This window comes from Cheilinus undulatus, linkage group 4, assembly GCF_018320785.1.
Source record: "Cheilinus undulatus linkage group 4, ASM1832078v1, whole genome shotgun sequence".
NCBI lineage: Eukaryota > Metazoa > Chordata > Actinopteri > Labriformes > Labridae > Cheilinus > Cheilinus undulatus.
Window position 1 is genome coordinate 11,073,401 of NC_054868.1, and position 21,488 is coordinate 11,094,888.

Here is a 21,488-nt window from a genome sequence, read left to right on the forward strand (position 1 = left end):
GCCATGCATTACCAAAAACAGGCATCAATAATAAAATGTCTACTTGCCTCATAAAAAGTAATGTTGAGTTGATTAATTTATTTAAGATTGATCACATTTATGTTGACATTTATGGGCACCCCCACACATGCTGGGACCCAGAAAGCTTTACCCCTCCACCCCCCATGCCCCTTATGGGCAGCCTTGACTTTGCCTATACAGTGTAAGAGTACTGTGTAATTACAGCTAAATATGAAGCTCAATGTTTTGTCTGACCAACACTTAAAACATCTAAGCGTTCACTTTATCATCACATACACTAAAGGAAAAAATGGAAACTTCTGTTGTAGAACCTTTTAAAGGTTATTCAGTGAAATAAACTGAGAACTCCTGCAGCTAATAAATTTCATTGCCATTATCATTACCTAAACACAGCCACCAGAGGGCACAGATAGAAGAGAGATTCAAACATCCAGTGAGGTTCATACAATTACACATCATACAACTGTTCTATCTGATGACAGTGATGGTAGATGTTTGTTGGGTGTTTCTCTTTTAAAGCTTACTTTGAGGTTACATAGAAATTGAATTGTTAAGGGTCATGACAAAATCTTTAAAGAAACGCCTTGAACCTCTCTGTTATATACACTCACTACTTCATTAGGTATACAGTGGCTATAACGTGTTCAACCCTTGGATGTTTTATTGGTCAATCATGGTCCATATAGTTTGGCTTTTCTGACAAAAAAGACTCTTTAATGTCACAGTGAAAACAGATTTCTACAAAGTAATGTTAGTCAAATAAAAATATGTAGTGTAGTCTGTGTGGCACATCTTAACACTGCAATTTTACTCCATTCTTCTTTGCAAAAAACTGCTCAAGCTCTGTCAGGTTGCACAGATTGGACGTTGTTGACCCTTTTAAAGTCCAATTCTCTATTGGATTTTGATCTTGGCTTCAACTTTACACATGTGCCACATTCCTTCCATTTCTTGATGATGGGTTTAACTGAACTCCGAAGGATGTTCAGTGCCTTTGTTTTTTTTTTTTTTTTGCCATCTCCCAACTTATACTTTTCAAAACCTTTTGTCTGAGTTGCTTGGAGTGTTCTTTTGTCTTCATGGTGTAATGGTAGCCAGGGATTCTGATAAACCAGTAACGGGTGAAATATATGTAATCACTTAATTTAACGTACATATATGTTTTATTCAGTTGAGCTAACTTTGTTGAAATCTGGTTTCACTTTGACATTAAAGAGTTTTTTTTTTTTTTTTTTTACTAAAAAAAAGCCAGAATATATTGACCACGTTTTATGCACTTTAACTGCTTATTAATGCAAATGTCAGCAATTCAGATGGCAGCAACCGGTGCATTTCTGCATTTGGAGGTGGTCAAGATGATGTACTAAAGTTTAACCCTAGCATCAGAATGGGGACGAAAGGTGATTTAAGGGGCTTTGAATTTGCAACGCTTGCTGGTTTCAGATACTGAAACTGCTGATCTCCTGGGGTTTTAACGCACAAACATCTCTAGGGTTTACAGAGAAAAAGAGAAAATATCCAGTGATAGGCAAATGCCTGGGCCAAAATGCCTTGTTGATGGCAGAGGTCAGAGGAGAACAATAAGACAAGAGTATATTAATCACTCTTAAAACCAGGATATTTAGAAGAGTGTCTCTGGATGCACAGCTCATCAAACTTTGAGGCAGATGGGCTACAGCAGCAGCAGATCATTGTAGGTGTCACTCCTGTCTGCCAAGAACAGGAAACTGAGGTTACAATTTGCATGGGCTCTTAAAAATTTGACAACAGAAGAATGGAAAATGTTGTGATGAGTTTCCTTAGCCTCTTTAGCAAAATCATGGCATGCTCAAAGCCCCTTAAATCACCTTTCCTCCCCATTCTGTGACTGGGTTTGAACTTGATCATGTCTGCATGCCTAAATCCACGGGTTACTCCCATGTGATCGGCTGATAGGATATGGGGATTCATGTCCTGTTGAAGACGTATACCTGATAAAGTGGTCAGTATATAATTCAGAATCTTATAACGGAATAAGCAGTTTTCCATTCATGTCAAATTTATGATCATCAAAAATGTTGTGCCATCTCACCCTACTGGGCCAGACGTTTATCCTGCAGGTGTACGAGCACAGAGAAGCATGAGCTCAGGAAGTGGTTTTCTGAGTCTGACAAACCGATCTGTGCAGGAAGTGTAGCTTCGCTCTAACAGGAAACTGATCTTAACAGTCAACAGTCCAAACACCCAGGTAGCTGATAACAAATGGATAATGCGTCCCATGTAATCAATACCTATGAACCAATAATTTTCATTAATAGAAGCAGATGGAGGGGTGAAGAAGGGTTATAAATGAAGCTGCTGTCTCTCCTTAATATCATCCATAAATAAACTCAGGTTGTGCAAACACCTTCCTCACACTCATAGTGGAACTGTGACTAAAAAACTGTCAGGTTTCATATGAGGCAGGGCTGATGAATATCCAGAGATGACTGTCCTGTAATCATATTTGAAAGAAACCCAATGCTTGCACATTTCTTTGACTTTGGTTGCTGTGCAATGAAAAACTAAACAACCCCTTTACAACATCCAAGCTTCATGAGGGACGGACAGTTTTGAAAAGAGGAATAGAACAAGTCATGAAAGAAGATCAGAAAAACAAGACTTCTGTAAATAGGCGAACTTCTCTTTAATGAGGAAGAGAGCGGCACATGAGAGAAGATGAGCGCTGCAGCAAAGCAACCACAGTCAGAGTAGCTGGTGGCACGTTGTTGCCGGATGACATTTTGCAAGACAGGAAACAAGAGAAGCAGTGAGAGAGAACTCGAAAGACACAGACTACAACCATCTCTAAGGTAGGAGTAAATCTGGAGGGAGGCTGTAGAGGTGTCCTGTTTGGTTATCTGAATTTAGTTTGAGAGGAACACAGACCTCTAAGGCCGCAAAAACTAGGAGGGTGAAAATGGGCACTGAGGAGAAAGACTTAGAGACTGCAGCTCAGCAGCCAAAAGAGCAGGCATTACCAGAGAAGGAAAAGGAATCTCCCATGGATCCTCCTGAAGGAGAAACATCTGACTCCACAGACCCCCTCAACACATACAAGTGGCACACGGGCTCCAAAGGAACGCTCAATGAGGTGAGAGAAGAAGCTGAAGGAGCATCAGCTTCTTCCACATCCACCATCGATAGGATTCAGAAGGCCTCCACCAACAAATGGAACAAAGTGCAAAATTGGCGCAAGGCTCTGAGCGAGGATCCTGGAGACAGAAATACAACCAGTGGGAAAGGTGGAGAGGCAGCCAAGACAGAGAAGGGCACGGGAACTAGAAAGAACCCGTTCAGGAGAGCTCTGTCTGAGCCTCCAGGGTCACTGTTTGCAGCCCTGTCCCCCTCCTCCAGCTCTGCCGCCTCAGCTCATGCAGCTTCATCTTCAGCTGCTGCAGAGGCCTCAGGGGTCTCCTCATCAGACCCTACACAGAGGGGGGGTGGAGGGGCACTCTTAAAAAAGTACCTGAGGACGGTGTCCCAGAAGCTCAAAAGGCCCAGGCTGCAGAGTCGGCACAGCACAACTAACTTACTACCAGGTAAGACCAGCACATTTTATATTTATACATTTGTAGTTCTCACATTACACAGATGTACTGAGCACAATGGTTGAATAATTAAACTTATCATGTCCAATACGTCAAATTAAGGTGAATGTGAATCCCAATAAATCAAATATACTCATAGAGACTTGTTGGGTACCCTTTATTTGAGGGGGTAAGTGATGTTACCTTTTATGCAAAGTTGACATTGTTTGAGCCCATTTTGCTTCTTTGTACAGTAAGGTAAGGCTGTAGCCAGCTGGCTTAGCCTAGGAGACTGGGGTAAGATCAATTTTTTACTTTTGTGGCTCCTCAGGACAAGAAAAACGATGCAGGGCAACAAAACAGTGCAAGGTACACTGAAAATGTCCTCTCTTGATTTGGGATGCCTGGTGGTTGATTTATTGCATGGATGGCAGGTGTTATGTCATGGTTATGACAGTGTCGTGTCAGTATAATGCAAATACAGTGTGACTGATTTGTTTTTTATGCAGCAGAACAGTCACCTCATGAGGTCAAGTATAATTCACTGTTTGTAGGACCATCCAGCCCGGGGCAGTGATTTGGAGGGCCCAGGCAAAGACTAAAAGGTCGCCCCACCCATCTTAGTGTAATGCAGTGGCTCCCAAACTTTTGCTAGTTTCCACCTGCAGTCCAGGGACTGCAGGTGGAAAACTAGCATTTTTGCTAAAACCTGGCATATAACATATTATCAGTGTATGTGATTAATGTTTTTTTTGTGCATTGTCCCTGATCAAACAAATAAATTCAAATTCAAAATAAATTACAATTTTCAACTTTCTAGTGGGCCCCCTTTGGCAGATGCAAAATGTTTTCACACACCCACCTCTCTCCCTTTACTGTGCACCAAAGTGTAAACATTTTGCCACAGTCCAATGTAATGTTCCAGTATGTCTAGATACCTGCTCTATTTGCTTGAAATGAAAACATTCTGGGTCCTTTCCCAGGGCTCTGACATTACTGTTGGGACCAGGGGTCCTGCCCAGGGACATTTTTTAGAAAATCAAAATCAACTCCTGACACCTTAAAAAACACATCTTCATTTATGAAAGTATTTTTACCTCACTATTTGATGCACATCTATAATGTTGATATCTTGACACCCCTTGGAGTACAAGGCCCATGCAGCTGCCTACCCTTGCCCTATGCTTGTGCATTCAGTGACCTGCTACAGTGGGTGGAGTATGTGTGCCTTTCATCACTATGATACAGGAGAAGTAAACTGTACCAACAACAGGGCTATTAAACAGAAACTCAGTCTGAGAGAAAGTAAACAAACTTCGTTAGCTTTAGCCTCAGTTATGTTAGAGTGTTTTCATGGAGCACAAACTTTGATCCTGTAAGCAAACTGTTTCCTCAGCTTTATTAAATGTTTGTAATCTAGTTTTCAGGTCAGGTTTTTGACATTTAACTATTGCTGACCCTTACCTTAACACTTTCCTTAAGTTAAACACCACTTTATTTTTAAAGTTTTAGCATGTATTTCTGTCCTGACAGAGGTGGTATCTGGTCTGACTGTAGGGAGTGTCTAGGGCAGGGGTATCCAACCTATGGCCCGGGAGCCAAATGTGGCCCACGGCCCATTTTTGATTGGCCTGCAGCAAATTCTAGAGATAAAATAAAATATGGCCCATGTTAAAACCAAGCGGCAACCTCTGGTCCTGAAAAATGAAGCCAATGCGGAAGTGCAAAAAATTGCAATACTGCAAGTGTCCACTAGAGGTTGGCTGCAGGAACACTGGAAGTCCCGTCTGGACACCTGTTAAACAGCAAATTTTTTTTTTTTTTTTGTACGACAACAGTTTAGATTTTATTTAGGAAAAACCTCACTGTGGACTGATTGGCACATCTCATTTGATTGACAGATAGCTTGGCAGGCAGAGGCTATGTTTCTGTCAACCAGAATGATAGCTAGTTAGCTGACAGGAAGTTGCGCTTAGTGGGCGGACCGTCAGGTTGATCCAAAGTTCGGTTGAGACTGCAATTTCAATATGGAAGCCACCACAGATTGGCTTCAAGAGCTTTTGGGTCCGCCTATTGTAAGCAGACGGCTGACATCACACAGGATTTGTCCAATTCTCTTTACAGTCTATGATTAAAACATGAAGCTTGTGCATAACTGTATGGTACTTCTTGTTTTCAGCACAAGGCAGTGCTACCATGTTAAATCTGTAAACAAACATTCTGACAAGAAGATATCTTGATTGATAACGCCCTGATGGTTTATTACAGCAAGTAGCAGCACCAATACATTTTCAGGGGCAGAGCCAGTGGTAGCCAGGGCTAAAAGGGGCCCCCTAAAATCTTACTGGCTCCCCAAAATCCTGAAAATGACTGTCTATTTGCCCTGTCTGCCATGAACTAACCTTTTAGGCATACTCAATCACTAAGCATGTATTAACTTACATTGGATTAGTCTTACTAACTTTAAAATCCTCATGAATATGAACGTGGTCCCACCATCCTGATGTATTTCTGTATGTGGCCCTGGACACCCCTGGTCTAGAGCTACGGCCTTCAGCCAGACTGTCTTGCACAGGAGTTCATCAAAGTTTATATAGTTGAGCAGCAAAACATCCTTCACTCCTCTTATGGCTGACTAACAATTAGTGTACAGAAGAAAACAGTAAAAAAGAACATTTTTTAATCCACCTACTCACTTTTCATTCCGTTAATTTGCTTTTTTTTATTGGTCATTAATTTGAAAAGTATTTAGGATTTTACAAAACATGAGAAGCCTAAGACAAAGTAAACATAAAGAAATGCACTGAAGTTAAAATGTAAGGAAAAGGTAAAATGTATAAGACAAAAATGTCAGAGGACCACAGGATGTGACCAACACGTGCATGGGCGATAACATCAGAAGCTCCAGTAGCTCGATGGGAGCGGCCAAGTGCAGCAGGAGATAATTATGCTACAATTAGGGAAAAAAAAGTTAGGCATGTGCTGGCAGTTATGCTCTTGTGATAGAACTATTTGATTGGGACTCACATTTTTAAGAGTAAGAGAAACTGTAACTGAAGAATGTTTCTGGTGTTTGCTTTAATGTTGATGCACTTGTCAATTTTTGGTGCTTGTTTTCCACTAAAATGTTTCAGATCATCAAACAAATACTAAAATTATAGAATACAAAATGATTTTAATGATGTTTCATTTATTAAGGGGAAAAGCCATTCAAACCTACCTGGCCCTATGTGAAAAAGTCATCGCCCCCTAAACCTAATAACTGGTTCTTCCACTCTTGGTGGCAACAGTTTCAAGCAAGCATTTGTGATAACTGGTGATGAATCTTTCACACCACTGTGGAGGAATTTTGGCCCACTCCTATTTGCAGAATTGTTTTAATTCCGCCACATTGAAGGGTTTTTGAGCATGAACGGCCCATTAAAGGTCATGCCACAGCATCTCAATTGGATTTAAATACTTTGACAAACCCTTCATTTTGTTTTTAAGCCATTCAGAGGAGAGGTGTGTTTAAGATCACTGTTCTGCCGCTTGAGCTTAGGGTCATGAACTGATGGCCAGACATTCTTCTTCAGGATTTTATGTTAGAGAGCAGAATTCATAGATCCATCCATTATGGCAAGTCATTCAGATCCTGTGCTAAGACAGTTAGTGTTAGTTTTGCTCAAGATGTAACCCAAAAGTCCCAAAGATCTCAAAAGTATTGGGGATCATCAAGATGTTTTTTGACACATGTGAGACTGTTGTGTTCTCTTTGGTCAGATGCCATTTTTTCCCAGTCTCTTTCTTATAACTCAATCATGAACACTGGGTCAAGTGAGACCTACAGGTCTTTAAATGTTGTTATTGGTTTTTTGTGCCACTCTTGGAGTAATTTTGGTAGGGCGGTCACTCCTGGGTAGATTCATCACTGTTCCAAGTTTTCTGAATTTGTGGATAATGGCTCTCACCATGGTTCAATGCAATCCCAAAGCCTTAGAAATGGCTTTGTCACCCTTTCCAGACTGATCCCTGCATGATGACTTGATTTTTGTGGACTTTAAGCCTACACTTCACTTTGTCGGACAGGTTTTATATAAGTGATTTATTCAAGATGTCTGGCAGTAATCAGGCCCTGGTGTGGTTTGTGAAATTGAACTCAGCTTTCCAAAAAAAATCAGTTAGTCACAGTTAATTCATGATTTAACAAGGGAAGCAATTACTCTTTTACAGAGTCAAGTGGCTCTTTGTAAAAATTACATTTTATATTTACTCAGGTTATATTTGTCAATGATCTGAAACATTTAAGACAACAGTCCCAATATCAGTGTGTGTTTTTATGTGTGGTTGCATGTTAGATGCAGTTGAACCAGTACCAGGAATACCCACCAGCTGTGCTCTCCCAAGGCTACAATGGGCCCCTCCTCAAGAGGTCCCTTTGTGGGACATCACCAGCTGTATGCTGGAGGATGGACAAATTATCATTTCCCCAGAAGAAGAGGTATAATAGCCATCATCATCAACTCACATGGAACTCACAATGAAAATATTAAAAATGTTGACTTATTAAACTTTTAAAGGTATGTCTTCATGTTTTTTTATTTTGCAATATATGAATGTGTGTGTTTCTGTCTCAGCCAACAATGTGGACACGCAACCGTGTAAGCAGCTGCCTGTCCAACCTCAGCATGCAGAACCTTGTAGATATCGACGCAGGTAAATGAAAACACACTTACAGAACAAACACACAAATTGATCCTACTGCAGCAATTTCATACATGATAAATGCAAAACAAAATAAGCCATAAAACATAAATTATGGCAAATATAACCCAAATAACAGATACAGACAGACATCATTGCAACACTTGATATGACTCTGCAGACAACTACGGAGGAAATAGCTGAATGTTTATGCATGCTAGTGACTGTCAAATTGCTTCCTCTACGTATTTTGAGGAAGATATCATCAAGCCTGGGTGTTCTAGCAGTCCAATGAATGCTTGTAGCTCAACAGAGAGGTTGAAGTCAGCATCCGCTGTGGTTCAGCTCTCATATTAGGCTCAGAAAAAGCTGTGAGGCTGCAGTGTGGATGTTACTGATTGGACTTTGACTTTGGCTGGATTTACTTGGTTTTATCATCAGTGCATGTTTAAGGAAAAGAGAGCCTAAATGATGGGATTTAGACGTTGGATTGTTTGTGGTGGGGCTTTGGGTAAGCAAACAGATCTGAAACTTTCTATTTTACATCTTCTAGAATCACATCTTTAATGTCCTTACCTTTTATTTAAGAAGTTCCACAGAGGCAGTCATGAAAGGATGGTAATTTTGTACAGTTTTAAGAATGTTTACCAAAGGAGTACACAACTTATATTACTGCAGTTTAAACCACATCCTGTACTGTCTAATCTGATTGCATTTGCTCTTTAATAATGTAATACCCTTCTATAGAAGATGCCTAGAAAGTAGTGACACTGGAGCAAAATTGACGATACAAATGTTTAGCTACAAGTTTTGAGAAAAGAAATGAAATCAGGAGGTAAATAAGTTCTCTGGGAACACGTAGCTCATAAGTATAGAAGCAAACAGAGTAGCAACAACAAAGAGGTTCATTTTCTAAGTGAAGCAGTTATTTTAAAAGGACATTTTTGGTTTCTTTGATGTAAATTCATCCTTTCTTATTGTCAGAATGTAGCCCTGACCATGTGCCTGGTGGCCCTCGGCCAAAGAACCAGGACGGTGGCGTAAGGGTAAGTATTAGACAACAGAGATTCTAATCTTTCTCCTTCCCCTGCATTTCCTGTTAATGGAAGACGTATACAACATGCTTCCCTTTTTGGCCCCTAGGCCCTGATTAAGCGACGCCTTGAGAACAGGGCCAAGAGGAATAACAACGCCCCACTGAACCAAATGGGTCTTAACAAAGGAAGCAGGTAAAATGTTCGTTAATGTTTGGAAAGGACAAGACAAGGTAACCAATAAATACTAAGTAAAAGGAAAAATTCTCTGTTTTGCTAGCTCTGTATGCAGAAATATCAAAGTTTAAATACTGAGTTTAAGTTCATGCATGTAGTTTAAGTCTTAGGCTTTTTATGCCAATAATGCTTATAAACAGGTAACTCTTATCTTGTCATGGCCCCGTTCTGCCCACAGCCACACAAGCATCTCAGTGAGTCTGAGCTAATGCTAACCACAGCATGCTATCATGCAAAGGGACAATTACACTTTAAAACAATGACTGCAAATTGCAGTAGAGGATGGTCTAAATGTCTTTGGATTTAGGAGACTTGGTGGCAGCTGTAACATTTTTTTTTTCATTTCACTGACAACTTAAAAAAAAAACATGTGAAATCTTTTAATATAAGAAACCTGCATTTGTGCTGTATTTGATACATCTGTGTCTATGTCTCTAATTGAAAGCATATTTTAATGAAAAAAGTCACGGTGTTACCTTGCAGCACTGAGCAGATTCTTGTGAAAGGTTCTGTCCTTCCCAAACACCTTCTAAATGATGTTACCCAGATGGATGTGAAATACACTATATGGACTAAAGTATTTGGCCATATTGGAACTCATGAATGCTCTACAGAATGAATGGGCACAAATTTCCACAAAAACTCTCCAAAATATTGTGGAAAGCTTCCTAAGAAGAGTGGAGGCTGTTGTAGCTGCAAAAAGGGGGGCAACTCCAAATCAGTGTGTTTTGCAGCTTGATAACACATGGAAACCAGGGAATTGACAATATATTTCTCCAGTTTCTCCATTTTCTGTGAATAAAGAGTTACCAGGACACAATAAGTGGCCATACTCTACAAAAGTAGATAGATGGAGGGATGCTGAGATACTTCATTTGAAAGCAAAAAAGCCAGGGTAGCAGATAAGTCCATTGTCTTCATCTTCATAGCATAGAAACCTTGTTACAGTGCTTAACAAATTTATTAGACCACCTGTCATATTTGTCTCAAAGACCATCCAGCATCATGAAGTGCTTTAATTTGGACTCTTTAATCTTCAGTGAGCTCTCCACCTTTTACCATTTTGAACAGGAATGAGGAATTTCAAACTGAATTCACCCAAATTTGAGCCGGCTCACTGGGCTTCTCTGAGAAGTCAGAAATCAATCAAGCATAACATTCAACCACTAAAACTAATTTTTCTGTTCAGGAATGCAAGTAAATAACTAGAATTTGACATATTAATCAAGAAATAATAATGTGATTTACAATTTTGTCAGTTTTTTGTAAATCAGTAAATTTGAAAATTCATGGATCAGGATAATAACCATATTTTAGCATTAAAAATATCATTTGGGTTAAAGAGCTTCTATATATTGTGTATTAACCATTGCAGAAACATAAAAAATGATTTTGGAAGCTGTGGCATAAACCTTACTTTGGTTAGGATTAGGGTGGTCTAATAAATTTTTTAAGCACTGTATGTATAAAAACTGTCACTTTGTCTAATGGTTATCATGTCCATGAAAAACAAACACTCACTAACAAGGAAAATTACAAAAGTCAGCCAGCTACAACCCCTGTTGACCTTAATGCTGTTTGACATTTCCTGGTAATTGATCCATCAACACATGGGGTCCTGTTAGGTTAAAAAGATATAGCCGATCTATCAAAGAATATTTTTCAAACTCTCATATACATATTATTCATCTAAACTTTTAAACGTGAGTCTACCCGTTCATCCATCCATCCGTCCATCCATCCATCCATACATACATACATACATACATACATACATACATACATTAAAATATCTGGCTTAAATAAATTTTGTAACCTGGAAGAAAACTATAATGGAGTTCAACTTTAAATATATTTATCATTTTCATTTTTAAATGTTTCTGCTTGCTTTATTTCTAAGGCACTATGGTTCCCGGGAGTCAGTTTCAATTCCAGTCAGTCCACTGGGAAGTTTGGATCTGAGTTCTGACACCAGTACTGTCATCAGACCGGTCCACAGCTCCATCCTGGGGGAGAAGTACTGCTTTGAGGTGAACTTTAGACTTAAACTTTTATTGTGCTTTTCAAATCTTCTGACCACCCAAACACTCAAGTGCAACACTAACAAAGCTTTTGTAAAAGCACAAAATATCTAGTTTGAGGTCAAACAGTGAAGTTTTAAGGATCAGTTTGTGTGATTTTTTTAAAATAAGGTTTACTGATTGGGTTTTACAGTGTTAAGTCTCCTCATCATACAAAGCCTTCAATTGTAAATAAAACTTCTCAACTCAGTGCAACACTTCTTTTGGCCTCACAGGTGATCAACTCTGAGAACACACACTGCTTTGGATGCACCTCAGCTGCTGAGCGTGACCGCTGGATTGAAGACTTGAGACGAGCTGCCCAGCCCAACAAGGTAAGCCACCGGCCATTAATTCCACATGAAAGCGTCATTTAAAACGCATTAAAGCAAATAAAGCTAATTGCTGCTTGCAGGATAACATTGAACGCACAGAGAACTCCCTCAGTCTGTGGGTAAATGAAGCAAAGGATTTGCCACCCAAGCGAAGTTATTACTGCGAGGTACACTTGGATGGGACCCTGTTTGCCCGAACCAGCAGTCGAGCAGTGGGCAAGCCGTCAAACCGCTCAAGCCTGGCAGGAGACAGCTCAACCAGCTCCTCGGGAGCCCTGGGAGGCAGTGGAGGTGTGGCTGGAGGGTGTCAGTTATTCTGGGGTGAGTTCTTCGAGCTAGACAATCTACCCTTTGTCTCACAAATCACACTGCACCTCTTTCGCGTGGAAGACCCCAAGAAAAAGCGGCATTCCCGAGATGAGGCAAGCCTTCATCCTCTGGGCAGCGTGGCCATACCTTTAGCTGAGATCCGAGGGAGGACCTACCAGGAGAAATGGTATCCCATCACTCCCTACAAGGCTTCAGGCACAGCAGGAGGTAAAGAACTGTTGGGGCCACAGGCTTCACTCCGCATCAAGGCCCGTTTCCAGAATTTGCAAGTGCTGCCCATGGAGAAGTATAAAGAGTTTGCAGAGTATGTGACGGTGGATTATGTGGAGATGTGCAGAAGCCTGGAGCCGCTTCTTAGTGTGAAGGAGAAGGAAGAGCTGGCCGGAGCTCTGGTCCATGTGCTGCAGAGTATCGGCAAAGCAAAGGTAAAGAATCAGTCTTACCTTTAACAGCAATAAAGCAAGTGCCACCATTTTTGAACCCAAACTGAACTAATGGCATTTAAATATCATTTATTTTTTAAATGTCTGTGCCTCAGGAGTTCCTCATTGATTTGGGCAGTGCAGAGGTGGAGCGTCTTGGAGAGAAGGAGGCACTGATCTTCAGAGAGAACACCTTGGCTACTAAAGCCATTGATGAATATATGAAGCTGGTTGGTCAGAAGTACCTCATCGATACACTAGGTAGGGTAGTTCAGTGGTTTCTGTGGTTTCAGCATAACTGGCTGTGGATTCATTCTCTCTACTCTCTTTTTTAATGCAGGCGACTTCATCAACCGCCTGTATGCCTCTGGAGACAACTGTGAAGTTGACCCTCGTAAATGCCCTGCTTCTGAACTTGCCAACAACCAGAAGCACTTGATGGATACCTGTGAGGATGTGGTGCAAAAGATTATTGAGCTCCATGGGTGAGTGAAGACAGGACAAAAGGCTATTTGTTGTGTTTAACCTGATAGTGCAAATGTTCATCATGTGTTTTTTTTTCCCTTCAGACCCTTTCCCGAAGAGTTAAACAAGATCTTCTCCAGCTGGGTGGAGCTGTGTGAAGACCAGGGCAGGCCAGAGATCGGTCAGCGCCTCATCTCCGCCTCCCTCTTTCTTCGATTCTTGTGCTCTGCTATCCTCAGTCCGTCTCTTTTTGGGCTGATACAGCCTTACCCAGAGCCGAACACCTTGCGTACCCTCACCTTAACTGCCAAAGTCATCCAGAATCTGGCCAACTTCACCCTGTAAGTAGCCTGTTTAAGACACAACAGATCCTCTGTGCTAGGACAGTCGGTGTAAACAGGTGAAGCACAATGTGATAAAGATCATAAATAAACATTTTCCATTCTTTTAATTTGCTTTAATAGCATGTTATTTTGTCATCTAATGCACACCGTAGTTTAGCCACATAGTAGGGTAGCAGCTAGATACTGCTCCCTGCACTGTGTTCCTGCTCTTAGAGTGATGGAAAAACGTCAGTCACTTCACCTTTGAATGTCTCATTTCATTTTAAAAACTTAGCTCAGTGAACAAGTCAAAAGTGATTAGCAAATTGTGTTTTCAAACTTTTACCGTTCCCTTTTCACAATTTTTTTTTTTGGTCTATCTGTGGTAAGTTTTGTCATGGTTAAGCTAATTCTGTAAGTTTCAGTCTATGAGAAGTTCCTTCTTTTTAAAATAAAAGCAGTTTTTAAAAACTGAAACAGAGAGTAAAGTACTCATAGCTTAATTTCAAAGTAAGAGCATAAAAAAACAGTTTGTTGAGTTCCCCTAAAGCAGGGCTATTCAATTACAAATTCAACTGGGCCAAATTTTGAAATCAAGAAATGTAGCTGGGCCAGACATGTTTGGCGCCCAGTAAGCAGCTGGTGATGTCAAATTTCAAACCAATATGGACCAATCTGATGAAAAGTATGTACTTTTTATTCAAAGTCTCCCTTTAAAATTTGGCAACATGACAAAAGCACATCAAAAAGTGCATAAAAACACAACAACACAGCTGTATTTGAACATAACCTAAGGTAGAAGAAATTCTTTTTTCACCTGAATAAAACAAAATTCAAGTTTCAAAATGAAGGGTAGCCAGTCCATATTCCCCTCCTCTTGATACATCTGGACAAGCCCATAATTACAATTTTATAATCCATAAGTGTTTGTTTGTTACTGCGGGCAAAAGACAGCTAACATCACACAGAGCTGTAACTCTGACTGACAGTCTTTGACCCAACACCCTAATGACCTGTGACCTTTCACACAGTCACTGAGACAGTGATGACGTCAACATATGATGAGCGGTTGGGGTAGTGTGGCCAGGCTGTCAGCCAAGATGGGATGTTGCATAGTCTTAGGTGCAGTTGCGACAAAAAAACAAAAAAATCATGTAGTTTCAGACGGCCTTAAGTCATAGTTTCAAACCACGCTGGTGGAGCAGTGCAGCACTTATTTATGAAAACATCTAAAAGGGAAGAACATAAAATACATATAGCTCTTTACATTAATTTGATTCACAAATCAAGACTTTGGTTAAAACAGATTTATATTGTCAAAATGGACTTCAAATTTTGTTTGAAATGCAAAATAATTAAAATTCTAAACATGCAATCATGAACGCAATCAATCTATTCCTAACTATTGAAACTCTGCAATCATTCTTGGTTTCAAATATTGACTACCCTACTATACCCACAACATCAACATCCTTTGCATGATATCCTTTGACAGCCTGAAGCACTGGCGTTGCAGAAGTTTATTACTCTGTATTGAGTTAATGAATTATTTGTTTTGATTCAGGTTTGGAGAGAAGGAAGAATACATGCTCTTCATGAATGAATTCCTGCAGCAGCATTGGAATGGAATGAGAGGATTTTTAGAAACAGTTTCCACCTCAGACACTGAAATCACAATGACCTCCTTTGATGGTTATGTGGATTTGCCTCTGCGCTTGGCTGTGCTGCATGGCCTGCTGGTGGATATCATCCATCAGAAGGACCAGGTAGGATAGAAAAACAAAAGGATTTCAGTTATGTGCAAAGCTTTATATAACTCCCACAACATTTGTTGTGTTCACTTAAACTCTGAGTCTATATGATTGAAAATTCAGCATTTCTTTACACTGCTTTCATGTTCATGCTAAATTTATTTAACAATTATATTTTTCCCAGTTACTGGGGTCTAGTTTATCTACAAAAAAGGAGTGTGTGCAACATCATTCCTGACAGTATGGGTGGGCATTTCCTCTTTTCACAATGACGAGTCTGAATATTGATTCATATGTTATGATTTAGGTACAGCTCTTTATATACAATTATTCATTTTGATTGACTCAGTTTGATGCTCGCAGGTCTGACCTTTCTCCAACAGACTTGAGTCATAAAAACTAGGCCCTACTGTATACAAACATTCTGACACGGTGCATATGAAATTAAATTTTTATGACACATTAATGCTTAGATACTTTGATGCTAACCTTGCACAGAGAAGATAGATTTGCCAGTGTCCAGGTCTGTGATCCGGCAAATCATTCTACAACATTTGTGAATCAGTGTCATCTGAGGAGAAAAAGGGGTTCGCTACTAGCAGGGAGTAGTTGTATTGAAAAAAGAAAATAATAGCTGCCACTAGTGTAGCGGTTAGCTTGGATAGAGCTATAGTATAGCAGCAGTTTAATCCAAAGTGGACCTTGTGTCTATGAAACAGTGCAAAAATAACGCTGAAAGTTTTCCACGATGAAAAAGCTGTTTTTACTCTTCTGCCGATCTGCTATAGCACGAGTATGTGAGAAATATGAGGGGAAGGGGTTAGTTGTTGTCTGAGCGGGTATATGCAATGGCTGCTGATGGAGTGATTAGCTCAGATATAGCCACAGCGGCAGTTTTGTCAGAACAGGACATTAAAAAAAAAAAAAAAGAAAAAAACAAGAGCAAATCTTACACTGAAAACTTTTTATCATGCTTGTCTGTCAACCTGCTTCAGGAAGAGTTTGCAGTCATTACTGTTTGGGTTTGCTAGTGGCTGCCACTGGTAGCTACTTGCTTGGATGTAGTTGTAGTATAGCAGCAGTTTAATTAGAACTAGACCACATTTCTTTATTAAAAAATAAGCATGAATTTCATTCATTGAGGAGCTCCTCCGTTCATACACTATGGCAGCGATAGCCTGTCGAGCTCAGGGTTTTACTAGAGCTACACATTTTTACTACCTCATTTTATCTTTAGTAGCTCTAATTAGTCCATAATGAATGTGACAAAACATCCGTCCAATCACATTCAGATAACTTTTTTTTTTAAGTCCTGCCCTTCCAAATGCTTTTTAAAGGAGGTTTCCCAGATGAACATGAAACATATGCAACAGATTTATGACACAGTCTTGCAGGCACGTCAGGTAATTTTGACACTTGGTTGAGGATAAAATATGAACATTTGTGACTTTGCTGCTGCCTTCAGCTGTATCACAAATGCTAGATACCATAACCATACCTCCCCAAAAAACCCTGAAAAATGTTCAGTTCTGTGTTTGCTCAATCCTATGCTAATGACAAAAAAATGTACCAAACCACACATTAAACTAATGCAAAATAGCTTACTTCATAGTTCAGCAACATAAATGCTTTAATATGATAACCCTTGACTGTTACCATTAATTGTTTGTTCTCAAATGTATTTGTCAAGATTTTGGCAAATGGAGCCAAAAACTGCTCCTAAAGAACAGAAGAGAGGGAAAATTGTTTTTAAAAGACTTGGATAAACTGCTGATGGCACAGCTTAAGTTTAAAAAATATACAGCCGTAATAAATTGTAAATTGTGGACAGGATTATAACTGGTGGCACCACTGTGATCAGAACAAAAAAATCTCACATAAATTTTAAAATGTAAAAAGTGTGTCAAGACACTGACTTTCATTGTAAAGGAGCTAAACTGGACCTAACTATTTCTTCCTCAGGACACAATTGACAAGCTGCACCCTCTACCTTCAATTCTGAACCAGATATCAGAGTCGCTGGGTCCTGAAACACCTCGGATTATAGTTAGCAGGTTTGTTTCATGCCCAGACCTTAACTGGCAACATGTCAGAGACTGTAAACCTGTGCATGGCTTTGTTATTCGTTACTTAAGCGCTCTTTCTTACAGCAAACCAGAATACATCCCTCCTAGAGACTTGGAGAAGTACAGCCCTCACAAATCATCATTTCAGCAGCTTCCAGACTCCAAAAGCCATGACAGGTATCACACACACTGTTTAGACAATGCATTAACAAGGGTTCATATACAATTAAGATATCTGGCTACCTAGCGGTAATCCATAATGCTTTCTGTGCTTAAAATAGTTTGATACCAGATAGCTCAGACTGCATACAGAGATGGTCTGGGATACCTTTATCCAGATTGGATTGGTTGTTTAAATGCAGTGCACACAGACACCCTTAGAGACTGCCTTGTAAACTGACGTGATCCACGTCATTACCCTGGTAAATGAAAGCTTTGCTTTATTTTAGGGATGCACGGTATTATCTACATTCGTGTTTCCCAACCATTTTTCCTTAGAGCCTTTTTATTCCTTATTTATTCCTTTATTTATTCAACAGGGATGTTAGATATAAGAGCAGTTTAAGAGGGAGAAAGCCAGTGAAGAGAACTCAGAGCGCTCCACACAGACCTCCTGGTCACACAAAACGTGCCTTAAAGAGACAGACAAGTTCTGAAGATCTGCCAACATCTGACCATGAACAAGAGATGGAGACCAACCAGCCAAATATCTCATCACCAAATACAGTAAGTGAAAACAGGAACTATCCATCTACTTCATCTCTTTTGGTCTCTGTGGTCAAGGCCCTGCAATAAATACTTCACCTTTTTCAGAGCGATACCCTGAAATACTGCCTTTCTTCAACAATGACACCATTTTTGACATTTATGTCAACACAGAGATAGTGTAACTTGTATTTTTAATGAGAAAGAATTATTTCTGTAACGCTTTTTCAGAAAGCCAGTATCAAACGCCCACCTGCTCCAGTTCCCTGGATCAAAGACAATGGCAGGGAGTCAAGTGAGATGAAGACAGAGAATGAGCATTTCAACCTGCTGGATAGAGTATGTCTAAACCTCCCGCACACTAAAATGACATGATCACAGCTGCAGCGTGTTTGATTAGTACATTTCATACAATATCACTTCTCAACCCAAACACCAGCATGCTCAGGAGCTGTCAGAACTCCGTCTGGGCATCGAGCAGGTCACAGAGCGAGAGCTGGACATGGCAAAGCGCCTGGAGGACTTCATAATCCAAAGCCAGGACCAGAATGCCATGCTGCAGGCTGAGGTGAACGAGCTGCGTAATCTGCTGGCTGTGCGAGAAGAGCAGCTCGCTAGTGCCACCTTCAGGTGAGACACTGTAATAGATTGAAATGTGCTCCTTCCATTTGTGAGCACATACACTGCTTTGAAATGCAATACTTTTGCGTATATTAAGCACATTTCTTTATCTGTTTCTGCTTCAGTCTCATTAAGAATAATGAAGCTGCTGACACTCAGTTTTGGTTGAGTACAGAAAAAATAACTGAACCACACTTCTTCTGTGTTTAAGTGGTTGTTTCCTGTGTTAAAGTTCAAAGTCTAACATAAATAATCAATATTTCATTATTTTAATTGAGCATAACTTGCTCAAACAGAGAAACTATAAAAACAATCAGAGAGAGCAGACCTCCGCCAGTAGCCCTATCTCCCAATAGTACAGAATCCTTTCAAAAATTCCTGAAACCAGATGGTGATCTGGATCACTCCCAAAACCTAATTAGTTCTTCCTTATGCAATTTCTAAAATTTCCTGGAAATTTCACCAAAATCTGTCCTCAACTTTTTGAGTTATGTTGCTAACAAACAAACAAACCCTCCCAATCACATAAGCTCCTTGGCGGAGGTAATAAGACAAAAAGAAAGGAAAAGAAACACAGGAAAATCAATCTTGAAAATCATTTACATTGATTAATACATAAAAGATCAGAGATCACACAACTCTTGAGCTGAATAAGCCAAAGAACAAAAATGAGGGTGGGGACGTTTTGATTTCCAGAGGTAATTTGTTCCACAATTTAGGAGCCACCACAGAAAAGGCTCAGTCACCTCAGGTTTATACCTGGTTTAGGGGCAATAAGGTGAAGCTGATCAGCAGACCTCAGGGGTCACAAGGGGGTCTAGACATTTATGAGGTCAAAAATGTACTGGGGTGCTGTTTGGTACAAAGATTTAAAAACAAAAAAATCTGAAAATTAATTCTAAAATGAACAGGAAGCCAGTGGCATTTTGTACCAAGTGTAAATGTGGAAGGGAGGCCCGATCAACACTGATGTGATCAGTCCAGCTCCCTGAGAGGTGCATCAGGGCTCCACTGGGTCCTAAAACAATCAGCTCAGTTTTCATTTAAATTTAAAAAGCTTGGGGCCATCCAGTCTTTAATGTCTCCAAGACATTCTAGCAGACATTTAGAAGAGCTGCTTCCATTTCTTTTTATTGGAATGTAGATTTGCATATAGTGTGCATGAAGATGGTAAAATACTCCTTTTTTTATTTACCAAAGAGAGAGGAGGCAAGGGCAGAAAAGAACAGGACCATGAATAGAACCTGTGGGAACTCCACAGGGTAGGGGGCACAAGAAGAAACACAGTCACAAATGTTTACTTTAAAACACCTCTCTGTCTAGTAGGACCTGAACCAATTTAGGGCTGTACCTGTTAAACCTACACAGTGTTTGAGGTGAGCAATGAGAGTTGTGTGATAAACTGTGCCAGAAGTAGGTGCTAGATCTAAAAGCATTAAAATAGCAAAGTCATTAGTCAACAAAAGAGCATTAAAAACCCTTAAAAGTGCAGACCAGGTGCTGGGAAAGGCCTTAATATATGATTGGAAAACATCACGAATGCCAGGATCGTCTAGATAAGACTGGGGTTGTAAAAGCACAGCTTCAATAATTCAAGGTCTAATTTGTTACTGAGGTGGTCTGTTTTTATATGCACATCTGTTTTTGTGTGTGTCACAGGCTGGGTGTGATCGAGGAGGAGAGGGAAGATGATGAGAGGAAGCTGGGGGTCGCCATTGCAGCTGCTGAGCGGATGAATGTCCTGGTAAATAACTGAAATCATCATGCTGTAGTAAGGGAGCAGTTGGTATAAATAAACCTCCAAGACCTTAATGCATTTTTAGTTTCTCCCACTTATTTGGCACACATAGGACCAGATGATGTTTAAAACATTGTTTTCTTTGAACAGGAATTAGTTACACCAAAAATGAGTCTCCTGAAGGTCCTGTTTCTGCAGAAAAAAACAACACTGGATCAGTTTAAGAGCAGACGTGTGTCTGCCAGGTGGTCAGTTATTTGGGGTCTTCAGTCAGTAAAAAATGGTGTCAGTCATTGAGAGAGCGATTCTGTTGTGATTTTTCTTGTCATTTTGATGACTGACCATGAGGATTAATAACTTAAGTTATGTAACATAAAGACATGAACTTGTCTGTTTTTGTGCTTACAGGAGGAGCAGTTTGCAGGCCTGCTGAAAGACCTCCACCAGCTCACTGAGGCCTACAACAGCGGCCAAAACAACACACAGCATCCTGAAAAACCACACATCAACAGCAACTGAACCCATTAATAACTTTTAGAGCTGCAGTATCACAACAGGGTGTAAATACATCGAGTAAATCTGAAAACAACCACCTGGAGTCTCGATTACAGCTGATCAGATGTAAATATGTTAGTGAACATCATCAGAATGCATGTAGGAGATGAGATCCTGACTAAAAGAACCCAATGTGAAAAATGTTTCATTTAAACTTCTATTATAGCGGGCATTTTTTTCTTTTAAACCTTTCTAAACCATAAATAAACCACACTCTAATTGATAATGTCTTCATTTACTGTTTTATACTCTGTTTTACACTTCCAAGGAGGTTAATGCCACTACTATTGCAAAGTGCGTCATGCAACCCAACATCAAAAATACTGAAATATCCCTTTAAGTCCAGGGTGGTCATGGCCACCCCTGGTCACGCCCAAATCTGACAGTTTCTCCCACCATGAATGTTGTGAGGTTTCTGCTCCCCTTCACTAGTATTGCCTGCTTCTTCTCCCTCCCTTCAGACACCATGCAGGCAGCCTATCAGTGCAGACCTCATTAAAATACCCCTCACTCAGACGCTTGCATTTTTAAGGAGGTTAGAGACTGAGAGGGTTTGAAATTTTGACTTTGATTTCAAAACCTTAATTGATAAAA

At 40.1% G+C, this 21,488-nt stretch overlaps 1 protein-coding gene across 2 annotated transcripts; it reads left to right on the forward strand.

Annotated features, from left to right (window-relative positions):
• Positions 1–2,157: 2,157 nt before the first annotated feature.
• On the forward strand, positions 2,158–21,102 carry rasal3 (RAS protein activator like 3). Of its 2 annotated transcripts, XM_041784176.1 has the most exons (19): positions 2,158–3,581; positions 7,907–8,049; positions 8,186–8,264; positions 9,237–9,298; positions 9,396–9,481; positions 11,424–11,553; positions 11,820–11,918; positions 11,999–12,673; positions 12,787–12,931; positions 13,011–13,155; positions 13,240–13,476; positions 15,023–15,224; positions 17,172–17,263; positions 17,360–17,452; positions 17,815–18,001; positions 18,212–18,319; positions 18,420–18,610; positions 20,261–20,345; positions 20,748–21,102. In XM_041784176.1, the coding sequence occupies exons 1-19, from the start codon at positions 2,960–2,962 to the stop codon at positions 20,856–20,858; spliced, it is 3,492 nt and encodes a 1,163-aa protein (XP_041640110.1). In that variant the 5' UTR covers positions 2,158–2,959; the 3' UTR covers positions 20,859–21,102. The 2 variants fall into 2 exon arrangements, with proteins under 2 accessions (XP_041640110.1, XP_041640111.1); XM_041784177.1 differs by lacking the exons at positions 2,158–3,581; positions 7,907–8,049; positions 8,186–8,264 and adding an exon at positions 8,582–8,763.
• The last annotated feature ends 386 nt before the right edge of the window (positions 21,103–21,488 follow it).